The 14913-nt window shown below is 38.6% G+C and overlaps 3 protein-coding genes across 3 annotated transcripts; 2 read left to right on the forward strand and 1 right to left on the reverse strand.

The window, feature by feature from the left end:
- The first annotated feature begins 704 nt into the window (after positions 1-704).
- Positions 705-4257, forward strand: LOC148789620 (beta-adaptin-like protein A). The gene is made up of 2 exons (XM_088894028.1): positions 705-3544; positions 3726-4257. The coding sequence occupies exons 1-2, from the start codon at positions 3086-3088 to the stop codon at positions 3858-3860; spliced, it is 594 nt and encodes a 197-aa protein (XP_088750154.1). The 5' UTR covers positions 705-3085; the 3' UTR covers positions 3861-4257.
- Positions 4258-8520: 4263 nt separating this feature from the next.
- Positions 8521-10252, reverse strand: LOC148789621 (protein CfxQ homolog). Its single transcript, XM_088893069.1, has 2 exons — positions 10166-10252; positions 8521-10036 (listed from the first exon to the last, which is right to left on the reverse strand). Exons 1-2 carry the CDS (start codon positions 10250-10252, stop codon positions 9503-9505), a joined length of 621 nt encoding a protein of 206 aa, XP_088749195.1. The 3' UTR covers positions 8521-9502.
- A 322-nt stretch (positions 10253-10574) lies between these two features.
- LOC148789622 (protein CfxQ homolog) lies at positions 10575-13034 on the forward strand. Its single transcript, XM_088894026.1, is given in 6 exon segments — positions 10575-10709; positions 10822-10932; positions 11025-11328; positions 11811-11950; positions 12035-12140; positions 12143-13034. Coding segments are annotated over 6 exon segments (1218 nt in total). The 5' UTR covers positions 10575-10580; the 3' UTR covers positions 12571-13034.
- Positions 13035-14913: the final 1879 nt, after the last annotated feature.

The following is a 14913-nucleotide window of genomic DNA, read 5'->3' on the forward strand; positions in this document are numbered from 1 at the left end:
AAAGCAGGCGGTCATGTAAACATGATTGCATCTAGATTCTGGAGTATTGAACAGCAAGCTCATGTTGATTTCTTGATATTAACAAAATTGATGGCCGAACTTAAAAAGATAAAGCAACCAGTCTTGTGACAATAATTTCCGGCGGAGGTGCATGCTGGTACAAGCAACCAGTATTGAACTGCGATTACAATAATTTCCGGCGGAGACATTCCTTTGTAGTTTGTAAGGTTCACAGACGCTTACAAACCCAAATGACCATGGACCAGTGATGGCAAACCAAGAAATGACCAGATAAGAGTTAAGGACAAGAAAATGCGATTACATTAGATGTCCCATCCCCATAGAAAAATCAAGAATCCTCATCAACCATCAATAAAATAAAAGCAAAAACACAGAAAAATTGATAAGACAGAGAAGTTTCTTCTGTGTTATGTCCCCCAAAAGAGAGAAGCTTTGCCTATGCTGCAATTCTCATTTGGATCATGGCTTACAATAACTTCTTTTTTGTCCTTTGTTTTTCATGCATCGCGAGGGAAGACAAACCGTAGAGGCCAGATATCAGTTTGGAAGGAGTATAAACATGGGCGGACCAGAAATTTTTTATTAGGGGCCAAAACTTATGAATGGGCTATAGAGGACAAACCATTGGGTAGGAAGTGAGGGGGGTGGGGGTGGGGGTGGGGATGGGGGGGACTCACAATTGTATCAAGTGTGGGGATTTCTAGACAGTGGGGGCAATCATGACTCTCCTGGCTCCGCCCCTGAGTATAAATACAAATATGTAGAATGCAAAACCTTATATTTTGAATGTATTTGCACTGTACATATTTGTATTTGTATTTGTATTTTATAACAGAACCAAAACAATGATGACAAAAAGTTAAAGATGACAAATTCATCAACCCTGGCACAGCTAATCATTGGAACATCCCAAAGATGGGAATCTTAAGTTCTTACGAAAACAAAAACCCATGCAACCAAACATGGAGCTTGGAAAGACATCCATCATGCACGCTATAAAAAAATGGCTAAATTTTATCAAAAGGTGCTCTCTCTCTGAAAAAATTGCAAACACTTTTTTTGAGAAGTAAAGATTGTGGAAATATTTGTTGCATGTAACATGTGAAACTACATTTTTTTGGTTATTATGTAAGAATTTCGTGCATGGAATTGTTTTCTTGGAACGATGTTTTTGTTTTTTTTATAAGAGATTCTATACTCTTCTCACACTGAAAATCAGTATGCTGATCTTGAAAGAAATTTATTAGAGATTCTATACTCTTCCCACACTGAAAATCAGCCTAGTCACCTCCTCACTCTTAGGCCAGTGCTAGATTTCTTCCTGATGTTTGATGACAGCTGCAGATCATTATCTGGTCAGCCTCCTGCGGCTAGCATTGGGGGAGTTATTCTAAACAGAGGGGGCTCTGTGATTTGGGCTTACAGTGGTCCTGTTTGTGCTGTGGATGCGTCTGAAGCTGAAGTCAAGGCATTGGTGACTGGTCTGAGAATTGTTAGATCCCTTTAGGTGAACTCTATTCTCATCAAGGGGGACTCTAGGAGTGTTATTAAATGGGCCAAACATGCGGATAAGTGCCCTTGGAGGCTGGGTCACTTAATGAGATTTCTGAAATTTCTTCTCTCTTTTGTGGTTTTAGATGGATTCCAAGGGAGCTGAACTCAATTGCGGGCCTTTTCGCTAAATTTGGGGTGGATAGGAATTTTTTGTGTAGTGCAAGCACTTTGCCCCCTTAAGTTGGGTGGTTTTTAATTGCTTTGTTTTGTTTGTGCTGTTTGTACATCCCCCTCCACCTTTTTGCCTTTTTGAACAAAACAGCTACCTCTCAAAAAAATGAAAAAAAGAAAAACAAAAACTACCATACTTGCACAACAACCTTTAACTGTTTGTGTTCAATTTCAGAAATATGGGCCAGTGTTGGCTATGTTGCTAGGACATCAACAGGTCCATTGGTTGCTGACATACACACTAAAAGAATTGAGTGGGTATTGTGTTGGGAGTGTTGGAATTTGTCTGATGTTGTATACAAAATGGTGTTTATTGTTGAGTTTTGATTCAAATTTTGACAAATGTATTACACTGCAACAATGAGGTTGTTGGTTTAATCCTAGCTTACATGTCAAGTTGTCATGAAACTTTGTGCCATCTGGCTGCTTAAAAATAATGTTCACTCCATCTATTTTACATTTGCTTTCTCTTGTTGTCATCCTGGCCTAGGTCCTACCAATCTCCATTTTGACAGCTCTCTGGTTCTACAGGCTACTTATCATATATGTATACATCAGCAGAGGGGAGATCACAACTCTTTTCCAGGAATTAAATTCTCTAATTTACTAGGTTCTGAGAGGTTGATCATTGAGCACCTACCTCACTGAGCTTGACTTTTCTGTAATAGTTGGTGGTTTTACAATCTGAGGGGAGAAAAGATGTATGTGTGGACTCCCTTACCACATCTGAAGGGGCATATCCTTGTGACCAAATATGGTGCCCAGAGATCCCAGTTTTGTTCTGGGCAGTCATTTTCCCAACAGTAATATTTGACCTTATTCTTGTTTGATTTATGGTTTTGGGAGCTTTCTTGCTTTGTCTTAGGATGTTTTCCCTTTCCATATTATCTCTTCCTTGTTTTTCTTTAAATAAATAATTTTTGTTACTGGTCGTGAAGATAAAAATCTGAAAAAACCATGAAGAGAAAAGTTGTTTATTGACATGAAAGAATATCATCTTTGGATAAGGAATATATTTGCATCATCTATTGTTTAAATGCTTGGTATGAAGTTTCTCTGTCATATAAATTTCGTGTTCAGGACATAGTTATAATAAGGGGTATAACAAATTCACCCTTCTATGGGGTGCTTCCCTGGCATTGACTTGGTTCCTCAGCTTGCTGTCATGGTGACTACTCGTATGCCTAGAATTATATTATTATATTGCTATAATCTCTTTGATGGGAAGTTTTTGTGCCTTTAGGTATATGAGCGCATAAAAGCCCCTCTGCTCACCCTACTGAGCTCTGGAAGTCAAGAACTATCTTATGCAGTAATAAGCCACCAGCATCTCTTGGTGATGCGTGCGCCTATTCTATTTTCTTCAGACTACAAACACTTCTATTGCCAGTACAATGGTCCTTATGTTAAGAAACTGAAACTTGAAATGCTGACTGCAGTGGCAAATGAGAGTAATACATATGCATTTGGTGACCGAACCATTTCAATCTATGCTATAAATTTTCTTTTCTATCCTTCCTCTTTGGTGATTCCTACTTTGGTCATAAGCATTGTTCTTTTTCAAAAGCATTATTCTTTATTGATAGATTTTCATGTATGCCTGTTGCATGATCTGATTGAATCCATTTCAGTGACGGAATTATGCGAATATGTTGCAAACATTGATGTGTCCATTGCAAGAGAGTCAATTCACGCTGTTGGTAAAATTGCACTTCAGCAGTATGATGTGAATGCAATTGTTGACAGGCTTCTTCAGTTTCTAGAGATGGAGAAAGACTATGTGACTGCAGAAACTCGGGTGATTATTTTGTTCTTTTCTCTGCTAGTTGGATAGGTTTTCAATGTGGAAAATATTATCTCATTTTGAAGCTTTGAAGAGAAAAAAGTATAATGTCATGGATGTTTATGCGATTTTCAAACATACGGTTTTTCAGTTTCATATGATCTTGTTTACTTTCTTATGGAATTTTCTTATTCAGGGACTTGTGAAAGATCTTTTGAGGAAATATCCTCAATGGAGTCATGATTGCATTGCAGTTGTTGGGAATATCAGCAGTAAAAATGTTCAAGAACCGAAGGCGAAGGCAGCTCTCAGATGGATGTTGGGGAAATAATCTTTGGACATGTCTGATGTTCCATATATTTTGGAAAGTCTTGTTGAAAACTGGGAAGATGAGCATTCTGCAGAGGTAATTGAGTTGTTGTCAGAGAAAAAGTTGTTTTTATAGTCAAGAAAGAAAAAAAAATGAATTAGAAAAGAAAATACACAAAGATGAGACAGTCTGGAGTCCAGAACAGAAGCCTTTGAAGTCCCTGAAACAAAGGAAGACTACACAAAGAAGGTAATGGTAAGCCCTTGGTATACGAAAAAAAAAAAGAAATGCAGAACCAGACCCCCAGCTACATTGCACACCAGGGAGCACCTACACAGTACACAGCTCTCTTCCTCCCCTGCCACAACCACTATTACTCTTTGAAGACCTAGATACAGCCATAGGCGCCACAACTAAATTCTGATACAAGTCCAAAACCTTCTCTAGGTCTTTTTTTTTTTGTCACATGACCTACTTATTTCATATATTTCCAAATTTTTAGCATATTTTAATGTAGATTAAAATTGGTTCTAGCTGCCTTTATGACTGTTGTAGTTCATATCGGCATAATTCATTCCGACAAGTCCATTCACTGATAAATACTGATGAATTTTGTGAAACTAGCAACTGTTGAAACAAAAGCTATTTCAACCAAATGTTTATTTCTTAACAGCTGTTCAAACCAATCATGTTGGATATACCAGAGTAATTTGTCTGAACATGTTGTGTTAGTTGCTTTTCTTTGTTAAGGGGTGCATATATTACTATTTTGTTGAAGTTCAGTTTCTATATTATGCTAATTGTTTACTTATACTCTTGTATTCCAAGAGAGAAAAGTGAACTTTGGGAACTCTTATAAAATAGTACCTATTTTGAAAAAGGAAAGGAAAAGTTGAAACTATAACAAGTATATATTATTAGCATTTGATATTTTTCTCGATAGCATCCGGTGCCCTGATTTGGTGGTCAGCATCAATAAAACAGAATGCCAAACAACCTGTACTAAAATCATGGGCCAATTAGTTGCATCTCAATGAACCCAAAATTGAATAGTCTTAGGCCTATTACTTGCATCTTTAATTTTCTAATTGAAAACATGCCTAAACTCCCTAATTTTCATCTCTGAAAAGCTACTTCAATTTTCCGTTCAACAGTGGTTATGTGGTTTGCACAAAATTTAAGAGTCTCCTTGCCAAAATGTGGAATTTTTTTTGAAGAAAAATAAAAAAGAAAATTCATTAAGAATAAGATTGGAAGAATTACAACAGGAGTGATAAGAAATCACCCCCAGAAAGCAAATTCAAACACCCCCAGCGTAACTGCCTTGGGTCGATCAAGGCTGCTTAGCACCTCTGAGAAGGAAGAAAACAGAGCTCCTAGTAATAATGGTTCTGCATACAGTGCTCCTGTATATGATGGTTCCATTTCTCTTCCTGCTTCACAGACACAACCAGAACCAACATATCCCAGCCCAGCTTTTCCAACTCCTGCTTCACAGTCTAGCTTAGCCATTGATGACCTACTTGGTTTAGGTCTACCACCTGCACCTCCACCTGTGCCACTGACACCACCTTTAAAGGTTAATCCAAAATCTGCATTAGATCCAACCACCTTCCAGCGAAAATGGGGCCATATATCATTATCTCTGGCACAGGTTTGCTTCACTTCAATATTCTTAATTATAACTATGTTGTTAAATATAGATAAATTTTAGCCATTTTTTTTAAAGCATGCATGATGGATGTCTTTCAAGCTCCATGTTTGGTTGCATGGGTTTCTGTTTTTATAAGAACTTAAGATTCCCATCTTTGGGAAGTTCCAATCATTAGCTGTGCCAGGGTTGATGAATTTGTCATCTTTAACTTTTTGTCATCATTGTTTTGGTTCTGTTATAAAATGATTTGTTCTTGTTTTGACAGTTGTGTTTAAGTAGTTCGAACCAGTAGAGAGTAAGGGAGAAAGAAGAAGAAGAACAGTCGAATTTCAAAGCCTAAACCCTATCGGTCGACCCTAATATGAATTAGCCTCTAATTAGTTGTACAAAGACTAAACTGCCGCCCACTTAAGTATGGGACAGGAAGTCTCTATTAAAACTACCACATAAGCACATAACTTAACAGAAATAAAATGACTAATCTACCCTTATTCGGCTAGCTCTAACACTCCCCATCAAACTGGAGAATATATGTCATATAATCTCAGCTTGTTATATATATAGTTCACTCTCCCTGAGCTTAAGCCTTTTGTAAACAATCTGCCCATTGATCACCTGAGCCCACATGTTTTGTGCTTATCTCTCCAATAAGGACCTTCTCCCTCACAAAGTGGCAATCAATCTCTATGTGCTTTGTTTTCTCATGAAAAACAGGGTTAGATGAGATGTGGAGTGCAGTTTGATTGTCACAGTACAATTTCATAGGTCTATCTATGGAGAACCTGATTTCTTGTAGGAGATTCCTTAGTCATACTAATTCACATGTAGTGTGTGCCATGGCTCTGTATTCGGCTTCAACACTGCTTCTTGCCACAACCGTTTGTTTCTTACTCTTCCATGTCACAAGATTTCCTCCAAGAAATGTGCAGTAACCTGTAGTAGATCTTCTATCAGACACAGAGCCTGTCCAATCTGCATCTGTATACCCAATTACCTCAAGTCTTCCTCCTAGTTTGTACAATAACCCACGGCTTAAGCTTCCTTCAGGTACCTTACAATTCTAAGAACTGCATCCTAGTGAGGTATCCGAGGGTTCTGCATAAATTGGCTCACCACACTAATTGCATGGGAAAAGTCTGATCTCATGATAGTCAAATAGTTCAGCTTCCCCACTAACCATCTATACCTTCCAGGATCATCAAATATTTCCCCTGTATCACTGCTCAACTTAGCATTTGGCTCCATGGGAGTTTCAATCGGTTTTGCACCTAACAGTCTTGTTTCATTCAGTAGATTAAGAACATATTTTCTTTGGCACAGGTTTACACCTTGTTTTGATCTATCAACTTCTATACCCAAGAAATATTTCAATGTCCCAAGGTCTTTTGTTTAAAAATGATTTTGCAGAAAAACTTTAGTTTATCGATCCCCAATTTGTCACTACCAGTTATGACAATATCATCCACATAGACCACTAATAGAATCTTTCCGGCTTCTGAATCATAGCTGAACACCGAGTGGTCAACCGAGCATTGTTTCATTCCAAAATTCTTCACCACTTCACTAAACTTCCCAAACCAAGCACGAGGCAATTGTTTCAACCCATAAATTGCCTTTTTCAATCTGCACACCTTACCATCCTCCCCCTGAGCAACAAACCCAGGTGGTTGCTCCATATATACCTCCTCCATAAAGTCACCATGAAGAAAGGCATTTTTAATGTCAAGTTAAAACAAGGGTCATTCATACATAATTGCCAGGGAAATTAAGACACGAACAGAGCCAATCTTAGCCACTGGAGAGAAGGTCTCCATATAGTCCACCCCATACAACTGTGAATAACCTTTAGCAACAAGTCTGGTCTTTATACGCTCCACACTACCATCCGGTATGTATTTAACAGTATATACCCATTTATTGCCCACAACATGCTTACCAGGAGGAAGAGTAGTGAGCTCCCACGTTTGAGTATGCTGAAGGGCAGAGAGTTCCTCCTCCATTGCTTGCCGCCACCCAAGTGAGCTAAGAGCCTCTTGGACATTCTTAGGTATAGAAATAGATGACAATAGTGAAACAAACTGGCGATGTGAAGCGGAAAGGCGAGAGACTGAAACAAAATTGAAAATTGGATGAAGGGTACAACTATGTTTACCTTTGAAGATCAAGTCCTAAAGGTTTTGGAACAGGAGCAACAATAGAATCCGCAGACAAGGTAGAAACTGGAGGAGGAGCCGGTGTCTGTCAATGAATATACACGGGCCGGATCGGTGGTCGTTTAGTAGGATCAGCACTGGAGGAGGTGTAGGGTCAACCCCAAATGGAACACCCGGAACGGGATCACTGTCACAAGTATGGGTGTTTTCTTCCAAGGCTCAGTTTGGAAAGAGTACAAATACAAATATGTACAGTGCAAATACATTCAAAATATAAGGTTCTGCATTGTAAATATTTGTATTTATACTCAGGGGCGGATCCAGGGGAGTCATGACTGCCCCCACTGTCTAGAAATCCCCACACTTGATACAATTGTGAGTTCCCCCCCACCCTCACCCCGCTCACTTCCTACCAAATGGTTGGCCCTCTATGGCCCATTCATAAGTTTTGGCTCCCTAATAAAAAATTTCTGACTCCGCCCCTGTTTATACTTCTTCCAAACTGATATCTGGCCTCTATGGTTTGCCTTCCCTCGCAATGCACGAAAAACAAAGGACAAAAAAGAAGTTATTGTAAGCCATGATCCAAATGAGGATTGCAGCATAGGCGAAGCTTCTCTCTTTTGGGTGACAACACAGAAGAAGCTTCTCTTTGTCTTATCATTTTTTCTGGGTTTTTGCTTTTATTTTATTGATGGTTGATGAGGATTTTTGATATTTCTATGGGGATGGGACATCTAATGTAATCGTATTTTCTTATCCCTAACTCTTATCTGGTCGTTTCTTGGTTTGCCATGTCCATGGTCATTTGGGTTTGTAAGCGTCTGTGAACATTACAAACTACAAAGGAATGCCTCCTGACCCTGAAGGCTTTTCTTTTGCAAATTGTTGCTGGTTAGTCGCATTAAAAATATGAAGCCCTTAGTTTTGAAATGAAAATATCCAGGAGATACAGTGGTGCAATTTTATTGGAGGGTACACGTAAAAGGTGGATCAAAGGGTTCACAAATGCAGTTCAATACTGGTTGCTTGTACCAGCATGCACCTCCGCCAGAAATTATTGTCACAAGACTGGTTGCTTTATCTTTTTAAGTTCGGCCATCAATTTTGTTAGTATCAAGAAATCAACATGAGCTAGCAGTTCAATACTCTAGAATCTAGATGCAATCATGTTTACATGACCGCTGCTTTTTTAAGGCTAAATACCTCGTGTCAGGCATCGTTTTCAAATTAATTTCTAAAAACATTTGTGAACATTTCCCTGAGATGCTAGCAAAGAGAAAAAAAAAGTGCAGCCTTGTTACATTACCAATGTTCTGCTTCCAGAAGAATGTAATCAACCTGATTAAACAGAGAAAGAAAAGCACAAGGAAAGGAGTTTGAATACGTGAAATGAAGAATACTAAACAATTTGCTTATTATTCATGTCTCTGTTGTGTACAGAAAATGGGAACAAATTTGGAAAGAAATGTGCTATCAGCTGCTGCAGAAGACCGCTTCTGGACTTCAAAATTATTAATTTCGAAGAAAAAAATGGTTCCGAAGGACTCGATAGATGGTTGAATTTGTAAGCACCACCTAAAACAAAAAGCTCCTAAAGTAACAGGACCCCACCTAAATAGTCCAGGTTCCATTTCTGCTGTGGTTGTAACCAGGTCCATACAGAAAAGAAAACGGCTGGCTGCACAATGCCAAGAGATAAAATAATGTGCAGAGTAATGCAAACAGATCATTTGGAGATGCAATGAAAATGGACTTAGTAGATGTGCCCTGTTATTCTTGAATTTTGAAGATTGTGACAGGATGTTAATGAAATGATTTCAAGCATCTTTGTAAATTCGAGAATTGATCCCATCTCATTGTGATAATGATTTAAGGCCTTCCTCTAAATCTTCCAAGGTAATAGTGAGTAAACCATCTGTGTCACTAAAATTAAAATCAAGCCTAAGATCCAAATTCTCTCTGGCATTGACAAGCATTGGATCCACTAAACCCCCGTTCATCTCTTGCCGCTGTTTTACTGTTGTTCCTCTCTCTATTAGTTCTGTGATTGCGTCCACGCTACAAGATTGATGTAATTTTAAACCACAAAGTGGGTTCTCCTCTGCTTGATTTTTCATTTTAAGATGAAGGATCTGAGCTAATTCTTCAGAGCTGAAGTCACGGAAGTAGAAGAACTTGGTCACCCTTCTACAGAAGCCTTCATGAGAGGAGATTACACGTTTCATTGGCTCACTGTAGCCAGCAAATATAACAACTTTTCCACTATCCATCATAGACATGATTTCCTCTAAAGCCTCCAATCCAAAGTCCTTGTCATCAGTGTTTTGCAAGGGTATCAACCGATAGGTTTCATCCGCAAAAAGAATTCCTCCTCCTGCTTCTTTTATCTACCAATTGATATTTTACAACTTAGATTCCATTTGACTATTAAAGAATTCAAATCACAAAATTTGATGGCATAAATGGCATACCTTTCTCCTGGTCTTTGGTTCTGTTTACCCCACAAATTCTCCAACCAGATCAGTTCTTTGCACTTCTGTAACCTTGTCAGTAGGTAAAATTCCCACCTTATGCAGCAGTTTTCCAAGGAGTCTAGCTACCATGGTTTTACCGGAGAGATATGCCAATTTTGGATCTGGCTTGAAAAAATCCACATTGAATCCACAGTTTTTCCTATGGTTTTATTCTTCTAGGTGAATCTTTGAATGAATAGGACAGCTAATTCCTCCTTTTGGATTCTCTTCTTAGTTATTTCTATTCCATATGCAGATAATGCAGACTCCACTTCATGTATCTGCTGGTTACAATAATGTTGAGATAGTTAATTTTTTGCTCAATTGGCAAGGACCTGAAAAGGTCAAGTTGGAAGCTAAGAATATGGTGGGTAACTGCTTCCAGATATCAACCACAGTGACTTTTCTCTGAATTTTGATGTCATGGTTCGAGATGTGGCTTTCTCAGTATGGGGAAACTCCATTGCACATGGCAGGAAAGATTGGATGCAGTGAAGCAGCAAGGTTACTTCTTCATCATGGTGCTACTGTGGAGGCTAAAGCTAATGTACATTTCCTTCTTATTTTCCCTATTTGTTCTGTTTCAATGAAGTTAGAAGAGAGGTGAATGTGGAAGTGTGCTAAAATTTGCTTCTTCTGTTCATATTTTATTAATGCAGAATGGTATGACCCCTTTGCATCTTGCTGTATGGTCCTCACTCATGGCTGACAATTGTTTAACTGTGAAGACGCTTCTTGATTACAATGCTGATTGCAGTGTTGAGGACAATGTATGCTCAATTTATATTACATATCCAATTTAGAACTATCAACCAGCTTATGTTCAAACAGACTTAGTAAGAACTGGTTAAACATGCTACAGGAGGGAATGACTCCTCTAAATTACCTCTCACAAGGCCCAGAAAGTAAGAATTTGCGAGAACTCCTGCATTGGTATCTTGAAGAGCGGCACAAGCACAGAACCATTGAAGCATGCAGTGAGACAAAAGCTAAGATGGCTGAACTTAAACAGGAATTGTTGAACATCGTGGGGTTGAATGAACTTAAGCAACAACTATGTAAATGGGCAAAGGGAATGCTCATGGATGGGAAGCGTAGAGCTCTAGGGCTTAAGGTTGCTGCACGGAAGGTCTCTCACATGGCATTCCTTGGCAATCCAGGAACAGGTAATTTGGTGGACAAGACATATATGGATATGATACATATAAGATTATGAGAGGCTTGTAGCATTCTGCAAATCTTAGTAATCCTCCTGCTCAATGGACTCTTCTGGAATACATTTTAATCTCAAGTTGAATTGTTAGAAAAAGGAAAAAATATAGATGGATGGTTAGAATTTTATGATTTTTTGTTTTAATTTGCATTCTTGTCATATCATATTAACTGAATTGCAGGTACCATCTCATGACTGGCATGCTATACTGGGCCAGTAATGTATGGCATCTATTACTGAACATAGCATAAAATGTTATATTTGAATGATGGTCCTTGTGTATATTGTGCTCTGAATTTATTGACATTGTAACTTTCTTTTTAATTAATAGTTAATGATCTGATCTGGTAATTCATCATTGACATATGGGAAGACTTGAGCAACAAAATTGTCGTCACTGCTACTAGGTACTGAGAGCACTATTATATCTGTCAGGTAAAACCATGGTAGCTAGACTCCTTGGAAAACTGCTGCAGATGGTGGGAATTTTACCTACTGACAAGGTTACGGAAGTGCAAAGAACTGATCTGGTTGGAGAATTTGTGGGGCAAACAGGACCAAAGACAAGGAGAAAGGTACGCCATTTATGCCATCAAATTTTGTGATTTGAATTCTTTAATAGTCAAATGGAAACTAAGTTGTAAAATATCAATTGGTAGATAAAAGAAGCAGCAGGAGGAATTGTTTTTGTGGATGAAGCCTATCGGTTGATACCCTTGCAAAAAACTGATGACAAGGACTATGGGTTGGAGGCTTTAGAGGAGATCCGTCTATGATGGATAGTGGAAAAGTTGTTGTTATATTTGCTGGCTACAGTGAGCCAATGAAATGTGTAATCTCCTCTAATGAAGGCTTCTGTAGAAGAGTGACCAAGTTCTTCTACTTCCGTGACTTCAGCTCTGAAGTACTAGCTCAGATCATTCATCTTAAAATGAAAAATCTAGCAGAGGAGAGCCCACTTTATGGTTTCAAATTACATCAATCATGTATCATGGACGCAATCACTGAACTAATAGAGAGAGGAACAACAGTAAAACAGCGGCAAGAGATGAACGGGGGTTTAGTGGATCCAATGCTTGTCAATGCCAGAGAGAATTTGGATCTTAGGCTTGATTTTGATTGTAGTGACACAGATGGTTTACTCACTATTACCTTGGAAGATTTAGAGGCAGGCCTTGAATCATTATCACAATGAGATGGGATCAATTCTCGAATTTACAAAGATGCTTGAAATCATTTCATTAACATCTTGTCACAATCTTCAAAATTCAAGAATAACTGGGCACATCTACATAAGTCCATTTTCATTGCATCTCCAAATGATCTGTTTGCATTACTCTACACATTCTTTTATCTCTTGGCATTGTGCAGCCTGCCGTTTTCTTTTCTGTATGGACCTGGTTACAACCACAGAAGAAACGGAACCTGGACTATTTAGGTGGGGTCCTGTTACTTTAGAAGCTTTTTGTTTTAGGTGGTGCTTACAAATTCAACCATCTATCGAGTCCTTCGGAACCATTTTTGTCTTCGAAATTTATAATTTTGAAGTCCAAAAGCGGTCTTCTGCAGCAGCTGATAGGATATTTCTTTCCAAATTTGTTCCCATTTTCTGTACACAACAGAGACATGAATAATAAGTAAATTGTTTAGTATTCTTCATTTCACATATTCAAACTCCTTTCCTTGTGCTTATCTTTCTCTGTTTAATCAGGTTGATTACATTCTTCTGGAAGCAGAACAATGGTAATGTAACAAGGCTGCACTTTTTTTTTCTCTTTGCTAGCATCTCAGGGAAATGTTCACAAATGTTTTTAGAAATTAATTTGAAAACGATGCCTGACATGAAGTATTTAGCCTTAAAAAAGCAGGCGGTCATGTAAACATGATTGCATCTAGATTCTAGAGTATTGAACTGCAAGCTCATGTTGATTTCTTGATACTAACAAAATTGATGGCCGAACTTAAAAAGATAAAGCAACCAGTCTTGTCACAATAATTTCCGGCGGAGGTGCATGCTGGTACAAGCAACCAGTATTGAACTGCGATTACAATAATTTCCGGCGGAGACATTCCTTTGTAGTTTGTAAGGTTCACAGACGCTTACAAACCCAAATGAACATGGACCAGTGATGGCAAACCAAGAAACGACCAGATAAGAGTTAAGGACAAGAAAATGCGATTACATTAGATGTCCCATCCCCATAGAAAAATCAAGAATCCTCATCAACCATCAATAAAATAAAAGCAAAAACACAGAAAAAATGATAAGACAAAGAGAAGTTTCTTCTGTGTTATGTCCCCCAAAAGAGAGAAGCTTTGCCTATGCTGCAATTCTCATTTGGATCATGGCTTACAATAACTTCTTTTTTGTCTTTTGTTTTTCATGCAACGCGAGGGAAGGCAAACCGTAGAGGCCAGATATCTGTTTAGAAGGAGTGTAAACATGGGCGGACCAGAAATTTTTTATTAGGGGCCAAAACTTATGAATGGGCCATAGAGGACAAACCATTGGGTTGGAAGTGAGGGGGGACTCACAATTGTATCAAGTGTGGGGATTTCTAGACAGTGGGGGCAATCATGACTCCCCTGGCTCCGCCCCTGAGTATCATTGGAAGAAAACACCCCAGACTTGTGACATGAAGCATCGCAATTAGCTTTTCTTTATCGACTAACAATTTCTAACAGTATTGCAATACGAGGACCTGCATAAAGTAGCTAAGCTCTCTTGGTACTCTATACATCGCTGCGTCTCAATGGTTGATCACATTAGAATTAGATGCAGAAACCACAACCAAGAAAACCAAAGGAAGGTAACTTGCAGAATGCAGGCTCAAATAGCTTCAGTTTCGCATCGCGGCACGAGGCCCAGATGCCGTTGGACGTATTAGTTAGTGAGCTCCAGTTATAACGGAAAGGCGGAGAATTCTAACACGTAATCCATTTCTTAACACCATAGCTCTGTAACTTGTGGCCTTTTTTATACTCTCGCCCATGTCCTTTTTGGCTTTTCCCTCTACTTTCAAATTCTCTGAATTTACCAAAAGCCCTCGTCACTGCAGTCGCTATCTTTGTTTCACAAACCCAAAAGCTGCCTCAGATACAAACCTCTTCCTCTGCAGGAATTGATCTAAAAGTGTCGTTTCCAAAGAATAGCATTTTTATTGATATTTTCAAAGAATAACATTTAACAAGGAGAATTTCCGTGCTTCATTGGTCAACAAGTACATCGAAGCTCGGCCATTTATATCAAGTCAACTGAAGAAAAGAGGCTGCTGCCTTGGGTCGATCAAGGCTTCGCAAGGAAAACAGATATTCAGTAGCTCGGTTAGTCTACTTGCATATTTATCCAAACCAAGCCCAAAATATAATGCAACCAACAAAGAGAAATACCCGTTTTTTATTATGGATCTTGACGAAAAAACGTATTCTACAAAAAAAGGTCCATCTTTTCTCTTCTTTTCTTCCAAGGGGCTCTGGGTTTCTTTGAATGAGGCAAATTGCATCAAGACTTCAAGTAATGCAAGAAAACAAAACAAGC

This window comes from Nelumbo nucifera, chromosome 8 (assembly GCF_055504915.1).
Source record: "Nelumbo nucifera cultivar China Antique chromosome 8, China Antique-T2T, whole genome shotgun sequence".
NCBI lineage: Eukaryota > Viridiplantae > Streptophyta > Magnoliopsida > Proteales > Nelumbonaceae > Nelumbo > Nelumbo nucifera.